The sequence below is a fragment of the Pistacia vera genome, unplaced genomic scaffold (genome assembly GCF_008641045.1).
Source record: "Pistacia vera cultivar Batoury unplaced genomic scaffold, PisVer_v2 Contig94, whole genome shotgun sequence".
In the NCBI taxonomy this organism is placed as follows: Eukaryota; Viridiplantae; Streptophyta; class Magnoliopsida; order Sapindales; family Anacardiaceae; genus Pistacia; species Pistacia vera.
Window position 1 is genome coordinate 1,584,456 of NW_022196823.1, and position 22,676 is coordinate 1,607,131.

Consider the following 22,676-nt stretch of genomic DNA (forward strand, 5'->3'; position numbering starts at 1 on the left):
GTTACCAAGTTGGTTAAAAGTTAGAAAACAACCTTGTGAACCACCTGCTGAATCATAATAGGGTTGGCCATCAACACCGACAGGAATAGATCCTTCTTCGTAAAGTGCTTGGCTCCAATTCATCTAAATTGAAGTCATCACCCTCATGTTCATCATCAGCAATCAAAATTCTGTTCTATCAATGCTTTCATAATCATAGGATCACAACTGCTTTCTTGTAACACATCCTGAAAGACGTGCCAAATAAAAATATCACTAAAAATATGAGATAATAAAATATTAAAATTGCCAATGCTTCATACCTATTTTTCAAACGCAAGTTATAATGGATAAAAACCAAATCATTCAACCGTGATGCTCCAATCTATTCCTTCTTTTTGTATGGATACGTTCGAAACACTCAATTTCGCTCACATCCCGAAGAGGTTGAAGTTTGGCTCAGAATCTTAATTGCAAACTCTTGTAACTGTGGAGTACTATACCCATATGTCCTCCCCATTCATCTAATTAAGGTTAAGAGTGTTCAGTGTTAACCATATGAATAATCAAATAAACAAATTCATAATTAGAAATTGGACTTAAAATTGAGAATTTAATAAGTATACGTACAGGTCGTGTGGTTCTGCAAGTTTGAAAGGCAAGCTCACGAGAAAAGCTTTCCTCGCGACTCTCGATATATTCTACTTTCATCCACTACTCTTGTCTTTTCAACTTGAATGCACTTGCTTTATTATCAATAACATCAAGGAAACCACGCATAACCTCTGGTTTCCTGTAGAAACTTGCACGGTCATACTGAAAAGCCGGATTCAAATAATAAGCAGCAGCATGAATGTCGCGACGCAAAAGCAAATCCACCGTCATAATTTCGGATAAGGCTTGTACAATGTCTTTCTCTTTTTAAAGAACTTCTTGATCGCTTTTTTGGCTCTGTACATGCCATCATACACGTATCCTATTGCAGGTCTCTCATCTAAGTCCACATTCGCAACAAACGCATCAAAGGAGCCACAATTTTGGAAACGTTACCCATGTTATCCCAAAATCATTATCTAGAATTATGGGAACAACATTCTTGCCTTATATACTTCTGGCATATCGAGAGTCCACCAAAAAACCTATCAGTCACCATAGCTTGCAAGTCATGTTTATGCTCTTGTAGACTTCTAATGCAATGAAAGTAGTAGAAACCGAGTTGCACTCGGTGTATGATTTCTCTCCAACCTGTTCAAATGATACATACAATACATAATAGATGTTAGTAAATTAATACAAAATGTTTAATAACTTGACAAAAAAATGAGTTAAAGGTTTATAAGCTATACCTCTCTTTTCCTCAACCAAGCTATCAAAATTGTGTGATTATACAAAACTTGGTTACTTCAGAAGCACGTTTTGCAAGATGCACTATGTGGTCCAACTCAGATATATCTTTCAAAATTAAATTTAAGCAATGGGCTGCACAGGGTGACCGAGTAATATTCTGATACTTCTCAGACAACATTCTCCAGCAGCTTATAATTTGCTCCATATCCGTGACAACAGGAAATGTTGTTTGGTCCAACCCATAAAGCCATTCCTCAAACAACTTGAATAATGAAAGGCATCCTTTACAACATCTGAAGATCCACTGATTTTATAAGCAAACACCTTTAGGACAGTATACAAGAAAATTGATCAATGATCTATGGCAAGTATCAGTCACCCATCAGCCATAATGTACATCCAACCTCTTGCCAAATCTTATAATGTCGACAATTAATTGATCCTTCTTAGCATCTCTCAACAATTCACACGCATAGCATCATAAGTAGGTTGTTTATACCCAGGGCCAATTGCAGCTACAGCATCCAACATAGGCTGAAAATAAATTGAATTTAAAGCATTCATCGGGATGCAAGCATCATAAAAGAACTCGTGCAACAGACATGTTTGCTCTCCACTTTGCATCTTTTCCAGCCAAAACACTCCTAATTGAAGCTGAGACCAGAAGTAGTCGTGGAGCAAAATAATTACTAACCCCTGTAGTTTTCTTTCTCTTACTACTCGTAAATGTTTTTTACCGCCACTACTACCACCTTCATTCATGGTCATTTGTGAGGTAAAACTCTTCATTTTCTTCATCAACGATCACCCTCAAATTCATGACTACAGCACACAAAAGGGAGTTGCATGCTTCCGGAAATCTTCTTTTCCTATTTTTTGCTCCTATTTCTTTCAATGATTCATCATATTGAATCTAACATCAAATGGAACCTTTGGACACTTTCCATATCCCCTTTTACTCCTGCTAGGTGTTGCTTCATTCTGAAAATACCACCACCTCTAGTAACCTTGCCACAATGAAGACCAGATAATATTTTCTTTCCATCTTATCAACACTCTCAAGAACATGTCCCCAAGCTATATCGGTCTTTCCTCGAAAAGATTGCGAGGACATGATGCGGCTGATGAGTTATGTGCAGACGAAGATGATGACATTCTCTCCTGCAAATGGGTTGAGTAGTAGTGAATATAATATAAGATTAATGGAATGTATTGGTGTGTGAACAAAGAAAAGAGAAAGAATAGGCTGAGGCTAAAGGAAAGCTGGTGAAAGAAAAAGATTGGAGAGCATTAACATGCGCACTAAAAAACATATGAAAGCAAAAGCTACAACGTTTCTTTTTTTGGGAATCAAAAATCAAAACAATTTAAACAAAATCTCTGCCTCTTTGTGGACCCATTATCACCGTACGCAAGCATTAGCCCCCACCTCAACACTCATCCCATTATTTTTTCAACCATTCTCTCTTCCACTTTTCTCCTCTTTCTCATTACCATTTCCATCACAAACAATTCTTTTCTTCTTTACATAAACCAGTTTCTGGAAACAGAGTAATTCAGAGTGTTTTTTTGCTTTGTAAAAGTGTTTTCTTTGTTGCTAATTGAGGAAATTTTGGTTTTGGTGATGAGTTTTTGTTGAGTAAATTACTAAACAAATCTTCGATAGGTGATGCATAGTTTTATACTTTATTATTCAACCAAGCTGAGAAGAAACCAAAGGTTACTAAATAATATTACCCATCAATTACTATGAGAACCAGCAACTTCGACATCACTTAATGTCTTAGATTTCAACAAAATCACAGAGGAATGTTTCAATTGTGTTCTGTCGTAACTCTGTTTTAGCCCATAAAACAATATTTCGATGTAATAAGTTTATATCTTCGAATGAAATTGGGTAAAGCTCCACATAATCCACATATATCTTCGAATAATTAATTTCACCATTATGATGGAAATCACAAACAAATCTTGGATAGATGATGCATAGTTTTATTTGTTCACTGTATCTTTCTTATCCTAGCGATTAGACCTATCACACAAAGCTTGAAATAGAGAAAGGTAAAATCTTCACGTAATTTCCATGGAGTTGAGTTGAGATCATTGCAATATTGCAAGAAACACATTTATTAAAAAATTCAAAGCAGGTAAAAGTTACAAACAATAACAGCACAACGAACAAGTGTGGCACAAATAACAGAAAGCAACTAAAACTCTAAAGTAAGCCAATAACCAAAGGAATCAAGCATATAATAAACATGATAAGCAGTAGTAAACTTGATAGAATCTATAAGCATTCATAAATTGTACATAAAAAGATAGAAAGAAGAAGAGGAATATAGGAATCTGTAGATTGTTACTTGGTCACGGCAAATGGCAGCTCGTAGATGGCAGCAGACGGCGGCAGACGGCAGCAGATGTGAAGGCTGAAGCTGAAATCTGAGCTGAAATGACTTATCCGGCAGATCAGCAATGAAGATGGCGATGATTGAAGAGTTCACGTTGAAGACTAGAAGACTAGAAGTTGAAGAATGAAGCGCTGAAGCAGAGTAGAGCAGACTGCAGACCGAAGACTTGAAGACTGGAGTGAAGACGTGAGGCGCTGAAGCTTAGCTGAAAGCTTGAAGGAGATTTGACATTGCTTCTGAGATCTTTAATGGAGGACACGAAGAGGAGGACTAGACTGGAGGAGATCGTGAATGGCAGCATCAAACGGCAAAGTGCAAACTGCAAACCAGAAGAAAAAGTGAAAACTGAAAAATTGAAGGAAGAAGGCGACGGCAGTCACGGCACTATCAGTGTATCTGTAGCAGTGTAGCCAAAACAAAGTAAAAAGAATGTGTTTTTTTAATAAAAGTATTTTGAGGGTTTGGTTCAAGGTTCTAACAAGAGTTTGACTTTTGCTGTTTTGCATGTGATTGTTTTGAAATTTAAATGTTTATAACTTCTTTTTTTTATTTCAGTTTTTCATGCGTTAAACCGGAAAAACCAAGACCGGAAATTTTTTAAATAACGGTTGGACCGTCGGTTTGCTACAGTGCGACGGTCCAACCGCGGTTTGAAACGGTTTAATAGCAAATCCCGGTTATTTACTCTCTTCAAACCGAAAATATGAGCAGGTGGCGGTCCGACCGGTTCGACCGCCCGGTCCGGTCCGGGTTTCAGAACCTTGCTTAGAAGTTCAGAACCAACAAAACAAATGAGCTAAATCAGAGGTTGAAATCACTCAAATCAGGTCACAACTTACTTTGCTGAATCGGCAGTGGACTAATGGTCGTGGAGCAGCTGAGGATTGAAGAACTGAAGCACCGTTCGTCGTTCGTGGGCTTGAGGTTGTCGCCGTTCGTGGAGCCATGGTCGTGGTGGTCACTAGGTGGTTTTCTTCGTTCACCAATGAGAAAGGTTAATGGTGATGAGAAAGGTTAAGTGGTTAACTAATTCAATATCAATAAGGATGGATGGGTGGCAGTGGAGTCTGTAGTTTTAGAGTAAAATGTAAAATCTATTTTAAAATTTCATTTTCAATAGATACCTAGGGTTAAAACCGGTTTTATATTCCGGTTTCGGTTAACCAGTTTGGGAATAGTCTTAAATAGAAAACCAAACCATTTAAACTATTTTTCAATTTGCTTAAACCGGAACTGAATCGGTTTTCAAAAAAACCAAAATTTTAGTCTAATTTTCTGAACTTTTTCTCCCAACCCTACACCTATCAGTTTCCCAATTGAAGGTCTAGAAATTCACACCTAGTAGGAAGGAATTTTAATATGCAATTGTTATCTGTGCAAATTTTGGATACGGAAATAAGATTGAAATGAAAATCGGGAACAAGCAGAATATTTTTAAGCACTAATTTTTTTGTTAGGTGGACGATTCCTATATGGGTGGCTGGTTCAATATTTCTGTTTGGCATACGTACGGAGGTAGATGACTTTGTGGGCATATGACTATGGGAAAAATATTTGGGATTGCAAATAATGTGGTCACTAGCCCCTGAATCAATTATTTAAGTATCATCTTTAATAAAATTTAGACAAAAAGATGTACCTGCATAGGATGTTGTATTTGCCTGTGGGATACAATTCAACATTTAGAGTAGCTGATTGTATTGTTTAGTGCTGATCATGGGTGTTGAGATTTCTGGTTTAACTAATCCGAGTACCATGTGTTTTGCAGGAGAAGACAAAACTCGAGGCTTGAGTGGACTAATAAACAGAAGTTTGGTTATGCACTAGGATAGTAGTAAGTGCTGAAAATGATTCAATATGCACCAAGAAAATTCCTAGGAAACTAAAGGGGTCACTAACGGTCCCACTTAAAACCTAACATCCTTAGACATTTATCGTTTTGTTGACAGAATTTTTCTAGATATGCATATAACCATATAAATAGCTACTCATTGTCCTAAACCGAGTATCTGTTTTTGTTTGAAGGGACAGAAAAGAGAGGCTAGACAAGCTTTAGAGTAGCAGAAACTGGATCAGATCAATTGCTCTGATACCATGTCAGAGTTTGAAGGAGAAGGCAAGAGAAGCAGAGATAAGCTGCCAAAGAATGCCAAAAAGAAAGAAAAGAGATGCATAAATATTTTTTATATATTGTATTGAGATGTTTACATCACTTGTACATTGTTGAATTTATACAAAAAGTGTAACAATAGAAATGGTAATACATTAATGTAAACACAGGAAATCAAGGATGATTGATATGAAATTAAAGATGATTGATTACATAATTTAAGTCATGATTGATGAAATGGATTATCTGAGATTAAGCCATAATCCTAGCATTCCATATTTCATCAATTAGGTAGATTAAGTTGAATTCGGAATACATAATCCCCATCTTAGATAGGAATTTAAATCACTAAAAACTGTTGTTTTCACAATTCGATATTTTTTGCTTCAAAGATGTTCTGAAACCTGGATCCGATTGGTCGGACCAAATTTCATCTCTGACTCTAGTTCACTAGTATCTTAAATCCGGTTTTATTAGTTAAACCGTTGTAGACTATTGTTGGACTGGCGTAATAGTATTAGACCTCCGGTCCAACCGAACTGGAAGGAAAACCGGCTCACAAAAACCAAAAATCCCTAGCACCAAAATCTAATTCTCATCTTCATTTCATTCATCTTCCTTCTCGCTGATCTTTGTTCATCGCCGACCTTTATTCATCTTCGAGACTTCGATCTTCTTTCTTCTCCCCGCTGTGCCAAAAAATTGTCGACCGACCAACCAATCATCCTCGACCTTTGTTCATCTTCGATTTCAGCCGCTGTACACTCCACCAGTCCGTCTTCTTCTTCCTTTTAAATTGTTTGGTTGTGGTAAATATTTTTTTTTTTTTGTTGTTGTTTAAAAAACGGGGCCTAAGCCCAGACAACACAACTACACAAAGAAGCAGCTTCCAAGCTGAGGAACCGAGATGAAAACATACAAGTTGTGGTAAATATTCAGTACCCTTAATATTTTCAATTCTACACCTTAAGAATTTAAGTACTTAGCAAATATAATATTGTTGGTATTCTATATAAGTTTAGATATAGATTTTACTATATGAACATGGTTTAAAAGATTTTGAGTAATCTAATGGGTGTCTGTCCTCAGCATCTTTTATTCTTGTTGATTATTATTTATGCTTTAGATATTTGTTTGTTTTGCATTGGCTATTGGGTTTCGTTTGTCCTGGAATTCCCTGATAAATGTTTAGCAATTCTTTTGAGAAATAATTAGTGTTAGGGATTTGGCCATGTATTCCATCCATATATGATCTGTGATGAGAATAATTTTGTTATCAAAAGCCTAATCATCAAAATCTTTGCTCTCTATCTTCATGCCATAGAAACTATCAAATGGGCGTTTAAACTTTGTGTTATGGAAATGGAGTAGTTTTTATGTAAAAAATCTTCTACATGTGGGATAACTTTATTTACTTAATTTCCTTTTATTGCCCTCAATTTGAAGTCGCATATAACTCGTGATTGAACACGACTCATTAATTAACTCAACTAGAATGAACTCTGTTTAAGAACTTGGACAAGAAAAGAAAGTCCCGACAGTGAATGGTTTATACTTTACAGCACTTGCTGTAAATAAGCTTGGCTACAAGAAGTAATATAAAATTATGAAAATTTGGGATGATGAACTTTGAACCCCACTATGTAAAAACTCGGTATAAATTTAATTGATTATTTAAGGGGTTATAGCTTTATTGACGAAATGGTAAGAAAAGTGGATGCAATAATTGGAAAATCAGGTGTCTATGAATGCATTGAGCATATTCTTTACAATCAGCTAATATACTTCGAATATTTTTCCAGGTTGAATGAATCTGAGAAATGAAGCTGACATCATCAAAGTGAAATGGGAGTTGATGGCTTGAGAATTGGGAATTGTCGATGAAGTTTGATGTTGTTTCTTTATGAATTTTGATATTGAATTTGTAGTTGGATGTAAACTTTGATTGTGGAAACTTGTTATTGATGTTTGTCATTAAATTTAAGAAAATAATGCAGTTATCGAAAGGAGCACACCGAATTTATGCATCGAATGACATGACGCAATCCTGACCGTCAATTAATTATGAATTAATATTAATCGATGGTCAGGATTGTGTTACGTCATTCGGTGTATGAATTCGGTGCACTCCTTTCGGTAACTGTAGCATTACTCTTAAATTTATAGGTATTTTGGATTTATTTAACATTCTGATGTCAGCATGATAACGTCACCGGTCCGATCGGTTAAACCATTCGACCTGGGACCCGATTGCCTGACCAGGTTATTGCTCGATCGATTTTCAGAACATTGAGTGATACAATAACTTCTAGTTCTGTATGAATGAAAACCACACATATTACACATAAAAATATACTTACTGTTAACATAGCACCTAAACTAAATGAACGAAACTTAACCATCTTCACTGGCATTACAATTCATGGCTTAAGCAACAAAAAATACCAAGATCTAAATCGAACAATTATTTAAAAACCCAACAAATCATCAGATAAACCAATTAATGATTGATACTCGAGTCAAAAATCATCATCCACTTATTATAAGGTAAACATTAACAACATTAGTAATACTGTACTTATATTTGTAACATTAATAACATGAATAAGTATTGTAAGTTATATCACCTATCTCAGAAACCCAGATTTTCCTAAACTTCTAACATAGGCAATTAAATTAATAAATTTAGAAATTGGATTTGATTTTTGTTAGGGCCAAAAATCATCTTGGGCTTGACGAGGCCCAATAACGAAATAAACATGTCATGGCCCAAAGCCTCAACCGAATCCTGATTGGGCCTTCGCTTAAAATCACCTTGTGAACTACCCACTCTGTGAGTTGGGCTATCCTATAAGTTAAGTTAAACTGGGTTTCAGCCCATTAGCCTGCAACAGTCTATAAATAGAAAATCAGAATCTCATTATGTTTCCTCTTCTACTAAGATTCCAAATCTTACTCAAACTATCAAACTTAATCTGATAAAGTCAAGAAATCATATTTCTTTCATGATAGGAATTATTTCTCAAAATAAGACTTAGTGTCCTACTAAGATTCCAAATCTTACTCAAACTATCAAACTTAATCTGATAAAGTCAAGAAATAGGGATTATCTCCCAAAATAGGACTTAGTGTCCTACTAGGATTCCAACCCCTTGGGTTCACTATAAAAACAGAGGCTTACCCTCTCATTAGGCATGTAATCTCTCATAGTCAATGTACACTACTTAAAAGCATATATTTGCTCCTAAAGTTCTTGCTCCCGAGAACCCGACGCCTTTGTCGTAGTCTTAGCTTCCGAAAAGACTCCTGGTAATTCTTCATCTCTTAATTCTTATCAAATAATCTCTTTCAGCTTTGCTGACTTGAACGTCGGAGTGCCTACAACAAACACCACCTCAGTGTTTTCCGAAAGCTTCACGCTTGTCCTTTCATGTGTGCAGGTCTAGCGGATTGTCAGTGGCCTCAACCTCACGGGATTAGACCCTATTTTCATGACGGTGGATTTTTTGCATCTACAATTTTCAACACATTTAAATTGAATTAAGGGGAAACTTCTTAATGTTGAACGAATGAAAAACATACAAGACAGGGGATGCTGAAAAAAAAAGTGAACAAGAGCTGAAACAACATCAAGCTCTTGAAACCCGCTAATTTAAATTGTTACATAATATTAATATATTTATTTATTTTAAGGATAAGGATAGCTGGTCCATATATTAATACGAAACATATATGTGTTAAAAATATAGTTTTACCGGTTCAAGTTAGATTTTCAATCTTAATTTGATTTTAGAGTTTGTAATTGGGTTAATTTATGCTTATATTTGACCAAAAAAAATAAAAAAATAAAAAAAGAAGAAAGGAGAATTAAAGCGATATAGAAAGGAGGGATTAAGAGACTTTAAATATATGTAAATTAGGATCCATAAAAAAATATTATCATTTAAAATTAAATTAAGACATCCAAAATCTAAAGAGAGAGTACAAAACAAATCATAATCTAAATCCGAGTCAGTTTACACACGCTTCAACTAATCTATCAGAACCCTAAAACTACCAACTAGGTAAGACTGAGTAATACACCGAAAAGTTCCTATCGAGTCAGTCGAGCACCTAGAGATAGTTATTATATATGAGAATATAAATATCTTAATAAATGAAAGTGTAAATATAAACAAGTTAAATTCATTATATTCACTTTGTACAAATATCTTTGTAAGTGGTTTATGTGTGTATAGTATTATTGAATAAAAAAATAATTACTTCAATAATTAAATTAATTAAGAGATCGAAACAAAATGAAGACATTCTATGTGTTTTAAATTATATATAAAAATAAAAAATAAAGTCAGATAAATCAGTTATGAACGATAACTGAAAATGAAAGGGATTTGGAAAAATGTTTGTGGAAATGTGCAAATCTTCCACAAATGAAGATAAACGCTACAAGTAATGTTGACTTAATTACCAAAAATTGGCTTAATTAATTAATTGAATGTCTGGAAAATTTGTAGTATTAATTACCAATCAACTCTAATTTTGTGTTTTAAATATTTTAATCCCATACAATGGTTGGTTTTAAATATTTTAATCCCATACAATGGTTGGTAAAAAAAATAACTTGGTCAATGTTAAGAAAACATGATTAAAATAATAGTTACATTTTCAAAAAGCTAAATGTCAAAAAAGAAAAAAAAAACTGACCTAAAACAGGAAAAGGGCTCCATAGAAAGTGCTAAATGATAATGAATACGAGACGTGTACATCTTTCAAATCAAAGACCATGCAGTAATTGATAAAGCCAGAGTGGGTAAGACTTTAATATATTTATTACTCAAGTTTTGGCATTTCTTTAAGGGAGAACGACTTACACGTATCCAAGGTTTATCGTAACAATAAGTTGATATCCAAAAGGTTTTAAAATGATAAATAAGTACTTTTCATCATGTTCTGTTAGGGATTTATGTTTATTACTGTTTATTAATAGTGAAAAGACTAAAATGCCCTTAAAAGTTTAAATTTTAGCTTTTTATAAATTTAAAAATTTCTAAAAAACCCCCTAAGTTTACAAATTTAACTAAATACCCCAATATATAAAAATTTTATAAAATAACAAAAATACCCCCGCCACCCACAGTGCCAGATTCCGGCCACCACAGCCGGAATCTGGTCGAAAAATTGCGTTACGACACAGACCCGTCGGATCTGTGTCATAACGCGTCGATCTGGCCTTTTCCGGCCAGATCCGTGGCTGATCTGGTCGAAAAAGGCCAGATCTACGGCTAGATCTGGTCGTCGACGCCGCAAAACTCCATCTGCGGCGTCGACGGCCAGATCTGGCAGTAGATCTGGCCTTTTCCGGCCAGATCAGCCACGGATCTGGTCGAAAAAGGCCAGATCTGGCTGCTGCTTCGACGGCCAGATCGGCATGTTACGACACAGATACGACAGATCTGTGTCGTAATGCAGTTTTCCGGTCAGATTCGGGTGATGGTGGCCGGAATCTGGCACTAGGGGTGGTGAGGGTGTTTTTGTCATTTAATAAACTTTTTATATATCGGGGTGTTTAATTAAATTAGCAAACCTAGAGGGTTTTTCAGAAATTTTTTAATTTATAAAAAACTAAAATTGAAACTTTGAAGGGCATTTTAGTCTTTTCACTATTAATAAACAAAAATCACTAACAGAATATGACGGAAGGTACATATTTATCGTTTTAAAACTTTTTAGGTATCAACTTATCATTACGGTAAACCTTGGGTATGCACAAGTCGTTCGGCCTTTCTTTAAAGTGAAAAACTTGCCCAGGCACGTTGAAACAACTAAAATATTTGGGTGTATGATCTTCTTCAAAAGTGTAAGTGCAGGTGTCAAGACTAAAACCACACATTCATGAATATATTAATGTTTTGATAAAACAATTAAGAATGATATTATATATATACAATATTTTTATATGGTAAAATATGATTAATTGATTTTAAATTAAAATTAAAATTTTACTTAATCATCTTTTGTCTAATGTTGTATGAAAATATTGTATTTGTATTATTATTGAACAATTAAATGTATTATAAACACTCTACAAGCTTATAATTAAAAATTTGGAAAAAAAAAAAAAAAAGATGTGTCAATGGTTACCAAACCAAAATAACATATGACTGCTGCATGCTAGTTAAAAACTTGATGATGCCATGATGATCTTATCCAAAATATTAACCTCTAGAAAGCAATGTCTACTTAAAAAATTAAACTAAATCACAAAAAAATAATTATATTAAGGTTTGCGGTCAATAAATTAAAGACAAAATTTTAGAGTTATATATTTATATTTATATATATAATTGACACTAATAAATTATTTATCAAATAATTATATGAGTAATAAATATATTAATTCAATAAATAATAGAATGGAATTAAAACAAAGATTTTCCATGCCCAAATAATTAAAATAATATTAAAGGGTCAATTCTTTACGGTATCTGGGAATATAAAGTGGTCCTCCGCGACTGCTTCAGCTTCACAGTCTAATGTGAAATAAATATCCGTTGGTATCCAAAAAGTTTTAAAATGGTAAAAGGGTACTTTTTATCATATTTTGTTAGTGATTTTTGATTGATAATAGTGAAAAGATTAGAATATTCTTGAAAGTTTGATATTTTAGTTTTTTATAAATTTAAATTTTTTTAAAAAAATCTCTAAGTTTACTAATTTGACTAAATACCCCAAATATATAAAATTTTTATAAAATAACAAAAACACCCATACCACCCGCAGTGCCAGATTCCTGTCACCACCGTTGGGATCTATCAAAAAATTATGTTACGACACAGATCTGACATGTTGATCTGACATTTTCCTGTCAAATCCATCGAGGATCTTACAGGAAAAGGCTAGAGCGATGCGTTACGACACAGATCCGATGCATCTGTATCGTAACGCAATTTTTCGACCAGATGACAGAGGTGTTTTTGTTATTTTATAAAAATTTTATATATTAGGGTATTTAATCAAATTAACAAACCTATGAAGTTTTTAAAAAAAATTTAAATTTATAAAATACTAAATTATCAAATTTTCAAAGAACATTCTAATCTTTTCACTATTATCAAATAAAAATCACTAATAAAATATGACAAAAGATACCCATTTATTATTTTAAAACTTTTTGATACTAACTTATCGTTTCAAAAAATCTTAAGTATGCGTAAGCGCCTAAATATACATTAGAACATCAATAGGCGTCCATCAATATTTTCTCTTTCCTTCTTGTTTACGTCAACAGCAACAGCAACCTGAGAAGGTAACAACTTAATTGCATAACATCAACTACTTTTTTATTCATTATTACGTTCACTAACTTAAGCTCAAATGAAGTATTACTGATTGCTTCAGTTCTACTTCTGGCCGGCAAAAATGAAGTTTGGAAAAGAGTTCTCGTCGCAGATGGTGCCGGAGTGGGAAAAGGCGTACGTGCATTACGATTATCTCAAAACCCTTTTAAAAGATATCCAACGTTTTAAGCAACGTACGAGGCCGCCGGCCAGCCCGGGTGGCCTAAAACGGAACTTAACTCTGTACAGAGCTTTCAGTGGCCTAACGCAATGGCAACGACATAATCCTGTGAGCCCGTCCTCTGCATCAGATATTGAAAGCCAAACCATTTTGGTGAATTCGGTGAGCAAGAATGGGGGTCATAGTTATGAAACCACGTTTCGTATGTCTGCGGATGAAGGAGGAGAATATGAGTTGGTGTATTTTAGAAGGCTTGACGATGAGTTCAATAAGGTGGACAAGTTTTATAAGTCGAAGGTGCAAGAGCTGCTGAAGGAGGCCGCAACTTTGAATACGCAAATGGATGCTTTGATTGCTTTCAGAATAAAAGTGGAGAATCCGCCAGCTTCTTTTTTCGACCGGACGGTGGAGATGACTCGCTTGGCTTCGGATATTGCAGCTTCTACAGCTGAACTGTCCATTTCTACTCCAGCTGGAGCTAGAGCAAGCAGTTAGTTTAATTATTTTCTAATAGTAAACAAGTTTTAAGTTTGGATTATTAATTCTTGTGTTTGCAGGAAAACAAGCCCACATGGATGTGATTGAAGAGACTGGAGAGAGCAGCCATGGGCAGTCAGATGAATCAAGTGATGATAAAGATAAGATTAAAGAGAAGAAGAAGGTTCATGAAGAGCAGAAAAAACCTGTTGAAGTGAAGGCACCTGGAACTAGACCGGCTCCATTGGAAATACTTGAGAAGGTGAAAATAAACAACACAAAAGAAACTCCTCGTTCCACCATCAAGACTGTCCTCGGGGTTCCTCACCAGACAGAGATTAAATTCAACAGAGAAAATCTAAGAAAAGTTGAAGACCAACTAAAGCAGGCTTTTGTTGAATTTTACCTAAAGCTTCGTCTTCTTAAGAGTTACTGGTAAACCATTGGCTGTCGCTTCATCACATCTTTGTTCTAAAAACCGACCCGGTCAGTGACCCGGACAGATGATCGAGTCCCGAATTAATCGGTTAAACCGGTTTAACTGATGGGTCGGACCGGTGACTCATTTTCTTGATCTCATCACCCAATCAATGTTTTCTGTCTGCTTCTCCTTCTTTATCTCTTAGCTCATGAATCTCTCTCACCTCTCCGTACCGTGTCCAACAACAAACAACTTTTTATTTATTTTTCATTAAATGTAATACAGTACACTCTTCCTCTTTTATAAGGATATTTAATATTTGTTTTTTATTTTCAGTGAAAGTTCATTAAATGCAATATAAATACACCTTCTTTATTTATTAAATTAAATTATTTATTTTCAATCTCTTCTATCTTAAGATTGCAGGAAGGAGGAAGAGCACAGAGAGAAAGCTTCAACAACTTCTTCCTCCATCTCTCTTTGTTGTTCTTTACTCTTTCATTTCTTCTGTTTTAATTATTAAAGCTCTTTCATTCTTCAGCTTTGCTCTAATCAAAAGGTATATGCCTTTTACACCAAAACACACAAACATATTCACTCTTCCTTTTTGACAAAATCCTCATTTTCTTCTCTCTTATTAGCTGTGTGCCGCCACTGTTATATGCACCTCCACCATTCTCCACCACCATCGCCACCGCAGTAGCAACGGCCTAGGGTGTCAACTCCTCTCCCTTGTTTTTTCTCCTCTTCTTCGAGTTGGATTCTCTCTTCTTCGTTGATTAGTATTATTTTTTTGGGTTGATTAGCCTCATGTATTTAATTGAAAATTGTAAAGGGGATTTGAATTTGGAACTTAAAATTTGAGTTGACAAAACCGGTTGGACCGGTGGATCGCTACAGTAACACTGGTTCAACAGAGGATCAAAACGGATTAATTTTTATTTCCGGTTTTCTACCCTAATCGGCCCGAATAAGCCACCGATTCCCGGTCGATCCGGTTGAACCGGCCGGGTTTTAAAACCTTCATCTTCAGTTTTAGTTTTTATATAATATTTAAGGATGGTATCTGATCCTTCTATTTATGTATGAAACAGCTTCTTAAATACCCTGGCGTTTTCAAAGATCATGAAGAAATACGATAAGGTATATCCTCTCTCTCAAAAAGCCATTTATGCTTCCAAATTTAGTGATGATGGACTTAAATTAATCCAAACTACTTCCTCAATTTTTGCAGATCACTTTAAGAAATGCATCAAACTCTTACATGAAGATGGTGGATAATTCCTATCTTGGCAGCTCTGAGGAGGTGAGCGTTTAGTAACAAATTAAAAATTAATTTTCTTTTACAAAGAAACATGTATTTGCTCAATTGATTATCGGGAGCCACTCTTGTAATGCCTTAAATTAATGAAAGTAAAATCTCGGATGTGCTATTACAGGTTTTCAAGCTTATGGAGAGAGTGGAAGCTACATTCATCAAACATTTCTCAAATTCAAACCGAAGTAAAGGCATGAACATCTTAAGACCAAAAGCCAAGAGAGAAAGACACAGAACAACATTCTCTACGGGTAAAATTCTTATTTCAACACCATTAATTAAACCCACTCAACTACATAAACATGTGCATTAAATGTATGGAGTTTAGTCACCCTTCATTCACACTTTTAACGGTAATTTTGTAGGTTTTTTCGCTGGTTGCACAGCTGCTCTAATAATAGCCCTCATATTTATCATACGTACCCACGATATTCTGCACAAGCAAGGACAGAAACAGTACATGGACAACATGTTTCCTCTTTACAGGTAATAACCAAGATAATTTGGCCTTTGAGAATTGTCTCCGTCATTAATTAAGCAGATATTCAAGTAAATAATTTACATGTTTGACAAGTTATCAAACAAATTGTTTTGCAGCTTGTTTGCGTATATTGTCCTGCACATGCTCATGTATGCTGCCAATATATATTACTGGAGGCGGTTCCGAGTCAACTATTCCTTCATATTTGGTTTCAAGCAAGGAACAGAGTTGGGTTATCGACAAGTTCTACTTGTGGGTTTTGGTATATCGGTACTTGCGCTATTGACTGTGATTGGCAACCTGGATATGGAGATAGACCCCCTATCAAAAGATTACGATGGATTGACAGAATATCTGCCTTTGATCTTGGTTTTGGTGAATATAACCGAACTTCTCTTCTCTCTTCAACTTTCATAAATTAATATACACTCAACTATATCTCATTATTTTTTTATTTTGCGTGTCCAGGTTCTGCTTGTTGCATTGTTGTTTCCATTCAACATCTTTTATCGCTCAAGTCGCTTCTTCTTCTTAGTATGTTTATTCCACTGTATTGCTGCTCCTCTCTACAAGGTAAAGTAATAGTTATAAGATTTATTAATGAAATCAAGAAATTTAACTATAAGGGACAGGATTACTTATTTGAGAAATTCTTTCCCCTGCAGGTCACACTCCCAGATTTCTTCTTGGCAGATCAGTTTACTAGCCAGGTTTCTGAAACGGATTATGAAATGCATATGTGTCAACCATTAAAATGTTCAAATTAATAATTAAACGTTTCTGTCATTGAATTGTTTCAGGTGCAAGCCCTTAGAAATTTGGAGTTCTACATTTGCTACTATGGATGGGGAGACGTTAGACACCGCACGAACTACTGCAGTAAAAGCACTGTATTCAACACTTTTGACTTCATCGTTGCTGTGATTCCATACATGTCTCGCTTTCTGCAGGTACACAACTTAGTTTTTGCTTTCAGTTTATTTTGTTCTATTAAACTTGATCGGCCAATTAAGAAAGTAGTCGTTTCATTTTCAGTGTCTTCGCCGCCTTTTCGTGGAGAAAGATCCAATGCACGGATACAATGGCATCAAATATTTCCTGACAATTGTAGCGGTTTGCATGAGAACTGCTTTGAATCTTGACGGGGGAAAGGGTTGGGAAGTATTGGCCTTGACTTTCTCAGTTCTTGCAGCAATCTTTTGTACATATTGGGACCTTGTTTTAGACTGGGGGCTTCTTAACCGCCATTCAAAGAACCGTTGGCTGAGAGACAAGCTCCTTGTATCTAAAAAGAGTGTATATTTCATTGCCATGGTAAGTAGTAAGAACACAAGAAATACAGTTTTGAAATCAATTCTGATAGTCTCTTCCTAACCCACTTACATATGTTCATCAAATTGCAGTTGTTGAACGTTCTTCTGAGATTCGCATGGATACAGACTGTGGTAAAGTTTGACTTCGATTTCATGCATAGAAACACCTTGATTGCAATTGTTGCATGCCTTGAAATCATTCGTAGGGGCATTTGGAATTTCTTCAGGTAAATTAAGGAGATTTACAGTCACATGCCCTGAAGCAGAGAGTTCATTAATTCTATATTTCATTTCTTTTATTTATTTGATTAAACTCTTCTGTAATTAATCAGGTTGGAAAATGAGCATTTGAACAATGTTGGAAAGTACCGTGCATTCAAGTCAGTACCACTACCTTTCAACCATGACGAAGATGAAGATAAAGACCTGTAAAATATACGAGTTACTAAAGGATTCAGCAGATATTCTTGACAATAAAATTACGTGGAAGAGAAGTTTCATGTTATTTTTAGTATCATTTTTGTTTATACTTGTATATGTCAGTTGATGATGAAAGAGTAACATTTTGATCAATAGAAATAAATTTTTTTGGATTTATTAAATCTTGGCTCCAGAGTGTCAAAAATTACGCCCCAAAGAGACACAAACATTGGATCAACTTAGAATTCCTTGGGCTGCCTCCTGTCTGGGGCCTGGGCTCTAAAACATTAATAAAAAGTGGTAAAACGAACCATCATAACATAAAAGGTACAGTGTTTGAAGACCAGAAATTAAAGAAGTTTTGGCACCTGAACCGTCCCTGATACAAGCATGGCCATACTAGATTAATGACATAAGCGTTGAAACACCAAGATCCAAAATCAAACAATTGAGTCATTTCTAACCAAATAACAATTGATTCTCAACTCCAAAATCATTATTCATTTATTGATGAAGTAACACAAAAAACTTGTAGTTCTCATCTTTTTAGTAAAACCAAAAAACAAGAAATTTGATTTCTGCAGATTTCCATGGAAAAAAAAATAAATCAAAATCATGTATAGGAACAGCAATAATTCCTTTAAAAAAGAAAAAGAACATTATTCATAAAACCATCTCAATTTGCTTTCAAATCATCTGAATCCGTAACCTTCTCCTTGAGGGCCTGTGCCTTCCTCAAAGTATTAGTTACTGCAACAACTTGTCCAGAACATCTTCCTACTTTTTTTCAGAATCTTCAATGCAATTTTTCCACTATATATAAAACTTTCTTTGCACTCACCACCCTTTATAAACAAGCAAAATCCCCACCCTCCCACCTTCACCTTCAATTTCTTTTCCATTATTGATCACTTTTCTTTCCCTCTAGGGGGCTGTGATTTTTATTAGAGGAAGACATTTTAGGATTTTCCATTATTGATCATTTTCTTTCCTCTTGAGGGGTTTTGGTTTTGTTAGAGGACGACATTTTAGGATTTCATGAGTAAACTGAGTGAGTTGGGATTATAAAATCGGTGAGCCAGAAGGGAAGGAGAGTTTTTGAGAGCTGTTTGTTGTTCTAGTTGTTAAAGAGAGAGAGAGAGCCTCCCCTGACTGGCCCTTGAGCTTATGGTCTACTTGAACTCTTGGACAAGGCAACAAGGAAATTAACCAAATTAATCATGAAACTCCAAGATGAGAGAAAACATTTCTTTGACATAATTATACACAATAATATTTACCTTAACCACCTACACAGATAAAAAAAATCCATTAATCCATCTTTCTTATCCTATTTATATTAAAGATTATTATTGAAATGTCAATTATATTTTTTCTACACCTTACAAATCGCTTATGCTGCGACCAAGAAACGTGTCACAATAAGGAATATGTCCATTGGAAGGATAAGACAAACCATATACCATATTCATTTTGAGTATGGTTTGGTAGATTCAATTGAATTCAGGATACATAATCCCAATCTTAGACAGGAATTTTAAATCACTAAAAACTGTTGCTTTCACAATTCGATAATTTTGCTTCAAAGGAATATCAACAACGATTGCAAAAACGTATAAAGAGCAAGCACAGAGCCATTTGAGATGGCATTTAAAACCAGCAAATTTGCAAAAATTAAGATGATCATGTAAATGAACTAAGCAAATCAGAACAAGAATATTAGTATATTACTGTTTGAATATCACGCCTACTGAAGTATATATAAATGCCTAAACAAAGAAAACCCTAAAATAAGCAATTATTACTAGTGATACAATAAGTTTTGGCTCTGTATGAATGACAACCACACATACTGCACATAAAAATATACCACTGGTTACTGTTACCATACCACCTAAACTAAATGAATGAAACTTAATCGTGTTCACTGACATTGCAATTCATAGCTTAATCAACAAAAAATACTAAGATCTAAATCAAACAATTATTTGAAAACCCAACAAATCATCAGATAACCAATTAATGATTGATACTCAAGTAAAAAATTATCATCCACTTATTATAAAGTAAACATCAATAACATTAGTAATACTTTTTTTCTAACATTAATAACATGAATAAGTATGATAAGCACTATCACCTATCTCAAAAACCCAGATTTTCCTAAAATTCTAAAGAGGACAAATTACTTGCTCCAACTTATTCAGGCCTAATAATCAATGAAGCAACACATATCAATCTATCTCCCACACTAATCAATCTAACCCTTCATTTCAACTTCCCCCTAGTTACATGGAGCCACAATTAACTGTTTGATAAGTTACAGAAGGGGTTGAAATGCAATTTTGAGAATCCTATTAAAAAAAAAAAATACAATTTTGAGACAAATTGTGAGTGGTGTGATGTCTCAATGATAAACTACAACAGTCAAACAAGAAAGTGATAAAGAGAAAAATAAAATAACATAAAACATTACAACATAGGAAGTTCAATCCTTGTGAAAACCTGCACATACATTTTTCCTAGGAGTTTCACAAACACATACCACATGAAGGCTCCACATTATTTTAAACATTTCATTTGAAGAAAAACACTTATTAGAAATGGACATTCCTTGAATATCGGCAGATTTCATCATTTATGAAAAAAGGATCCCTATCTCAAGAAAATAATTTTAATCACTAAAAGCCATTGGTATCTACCAAAGCAATGGTCTATACTTATAGCATATATCCACCAGGGGTTCAAAAATGCCAAAGACGTATTAAGCTATGTGGTAACAAAAGTACAGAGTACAAGAACAGAGTACCCTATGTCAAAATTTGAAAAATTATGCAAATAAATCAGCCTACTCAAAGACACAAAACAAAACAATGCTGTTAAAAATTACGTAAGAAGAACCAAATGGTTATGCAACACCATGATGCAAGAATTTAAAGTAATGGAAATCAACTGAACCCCGAGAGCTTAAAATCATTTTTCCCACAAAGCAACCATTATAAAATATTCAAACACAATATGTTGGACAACCCAACAAAGTCCAACAGTCCTCGGTTTAGATTTTGATTGAACGTTGAAACATTAAAATAAGTAAATATCATAAGTGATACATTACATTCCTAGAATGAGAGTCATACATAGTCCACATAATTATGCCACTGATTCCAGTTATCATATCACTAAATAATGATTCTTAATCAATATTATATAAAGGCACAAGCAGCTAAAACACCAAGATGCAAACAAACAGTTAATCTAATAACACAAGAATTTCATCATAAGACCAAATAATACTTGATTCTCAAGTTAAAAAACATCATCCAATTATTATAAAGTAAGCATTGACAACATTTGCAAATAACTTACTTCTAGTTCTCATTTCTTAACCATCTTTAATCTTCTTTCCAAATCCTTAACAAAACATAATCAAGAAATCTTATTATCCTCAAATTCTTCTGAATTCCCGCTATTAGATATCAAAATCATATATAGGAACAACATTAATTCCTTTAATAAAGAAAAGAAAAGTTAGTCATCAAACCATCTCAATTTCTACCCACATCCCCATTTCCTTTGGAATCTTTTGAATCCTCGGCAGCCTTCTCTTTCTCCAACTCCTTGACGGCCTCCTCCTGAGCCGCTTTTTCAGCACGCAAAATGGGCTCGTAGTAATCAGCATGAGCCTCCATACACTTCCTCAAAGTACTAGTTACTTCAAAGCACTTCTCCACAACATCTTCCTTGTTCTTCTCAGATTCTTCAACGCAATTCTCCCACGCTATAAAGCTTTCTTTGCACCCACCACCCTTCATAAAAAGACAAAATCCACACTCTCCCTCCTCCTCTTCTTCCGCTCCTTCACCTTCAATTTCTTCTCCATTATCGATCACTGTCTCTTTCTCTTTCTCTTCTTGGGTTTTTTCTATTTTTGTATCAATTGAAGAAGATTGGGATCTGGAATCAGGGTTTTGGGGTTTAGATTCTAGGGTTTGTTGGGAGTCAACATTTGAAGATTCCGGAGTTTGTTTTAGCGGATGGTTATTATCAGAGGATGGCATTTTAGGATTTAAGGAGTTAGCTGAGGAGTTGGGATTTTGAGAATCGGAAGATGATGATGGTGATGATGAGGAGGAGGAGGAGGAGGAGGGGTTTTGAGAGTGGCTTGTTGTTGACGTTGTTGAGGAGAGAAAGCCTCCCATTGTCTATTAAACCTCGTATAAACCCTTCCAATTTTTTAATTTAATTTTTGTAATGTTATGTGAAGTCGGTCACGTGATGAACACGTGACATTGGACGCCCAAAGGAATTTTGTTTTTTAAATTAAGTAAAGCTGATAATGAAAAAGAGTAAATCGGAGAAGATATGGATCGTTCGGTTTTTTATTTTGGATATGATAAGATTTAAGAAATAATATTGGATAGTTGAATAGGGTGATTATTATGAGATTAAATTTAAAAATTAACAAAAAAATCTCTTATGTTTGTTAATTTAACTAAACATCCCAATCTATAAAAATACCTCCACCCACCCACAGTGCCAGATTTCTGCCACTACCATCGGAATCTAGCGTTACGACGCAGACCGGTCGGATCTGGTCGGACGTGAGTCGATCTGGCCTTTTCCGTCAAAATTCACTGTAGATTTGGCCGGAAAAGGCCAGATCGCCGAATTACCGGCCAGTTTTGGTCGTTTGTAGGCCGTTGTGACAGATTCCGGCTACCACCGATGGTGGTTACCAGAATCTGGCAACTATGGGTGGGTGAGGGTATTTTTATTAATTTTTAAACTTTTTTATGGGGGTATTTATAAAATTAATAAACTTAAGGGGTCTAAAAGTAATTAAAAAATATAATAGTATTTCCTAAATAATTAAACAAACAAATA

General features: G+C 34.8%; 2 protein-coding genes across 8 annotated transcripts; one reads left to right on the forward strand and one right to left on the reverse strand.

Annotated features, from left to right (window-relative positions):
• The first annotated feature begins 13,263 nt into the window (after nt 1-13,263).
• Nucleotides 13,264-17,917, forward strand: LOC116120593 (phosphate transporter PHO1 homolog 3-like). Of its 7 annotated transcripts, XM_031406555.1 has the most exons (14): nt 13,264-13,852; nt 13,929-13,964; nt 14,034-14,274; nt 15,355-15,403; nt 15,495-15,566; nt 15,700-15,829; nt 15,944-16,064; nt 16,176-16,434; nt 16,528-16,632; nt 16,725-16,769; nt 16,860-17,009; nt 17,095-17,373; nt 17,463-17,599; nt 17,705-17,917. In XM_031406555.1, exons 1-14 carry the CDS (start codon nt 13,264-13,266, stop codon nt 17,802-17,804), a joined length of 2,313 nt encoding a protein of 770 aa, XP_031262415.1. In that variant the 3' UTR covers nt 17,805-17,917. The 7 variants fall into 7 exon arrangements, with proteins under 7 accessions (XP_031262415.1, XP_031262413.1, XP_031262416.1 ...); XM_031406553.1 differs by having other exon boundaries at nt 13,920-14,274; XM_031406556.1 differs by lacking the exon at nt 13,929-13,964 and having other exon boundaries at nt 14,055-14,274.
• Nucleotides 17,918-21,337: 3,420 nt separating this feature from the next.
• LOC116120565 (suppressor protein SRP40-like) lies at nt 21,338-21,991 on the reverse strand. Its single transcript, XM_031406512.1, has one exon. It carries the CDS (start codon nt 21,989-21,991, stop codon nt 21,338-21,340), a length of 654 nt encoding a protein of 217 aa, XP_031262372.1.
• Between the last annotated feature and the right edge of the window lie 685 nt (nt 21,992-22,676).

What these genes read in the sequence shown, in the direction of transcription:
- LOC116120593 (XM_031406551.1), top strand. Translation starts at nt 13,264, where the DNA reads ATGAAGTTTGGAAAAGAGTTCTCGTCGCAGATGGTGCCGGAGTGGGAA. An exon ending in TCATGAAGAAATACGATAAG is followed by an intron (nt 15,404 to 15,494) that starts GTATATCCTCTC and finishes CAATTTTTGCAG; the next exon opens with ATCACTTTAAGAAATGCATC. An exon ending in TTGCTGCTCCTCTCTACAAG is followed by an intron (nt 16,633 to 16,724) that starts GTAAAGTAATAG and finishes TTTCCCCTGCAG; the next exon opens with GTCACACTCCCAGATTTCTT.
- LOC116120565 (XM_031406512.1), bottom strand. Translation starts at nt 21,991, where the DNA reads ATGGGAGGCTTTCTCTCCTCAACAACGTCAACAACAAGCCACTCTCAA.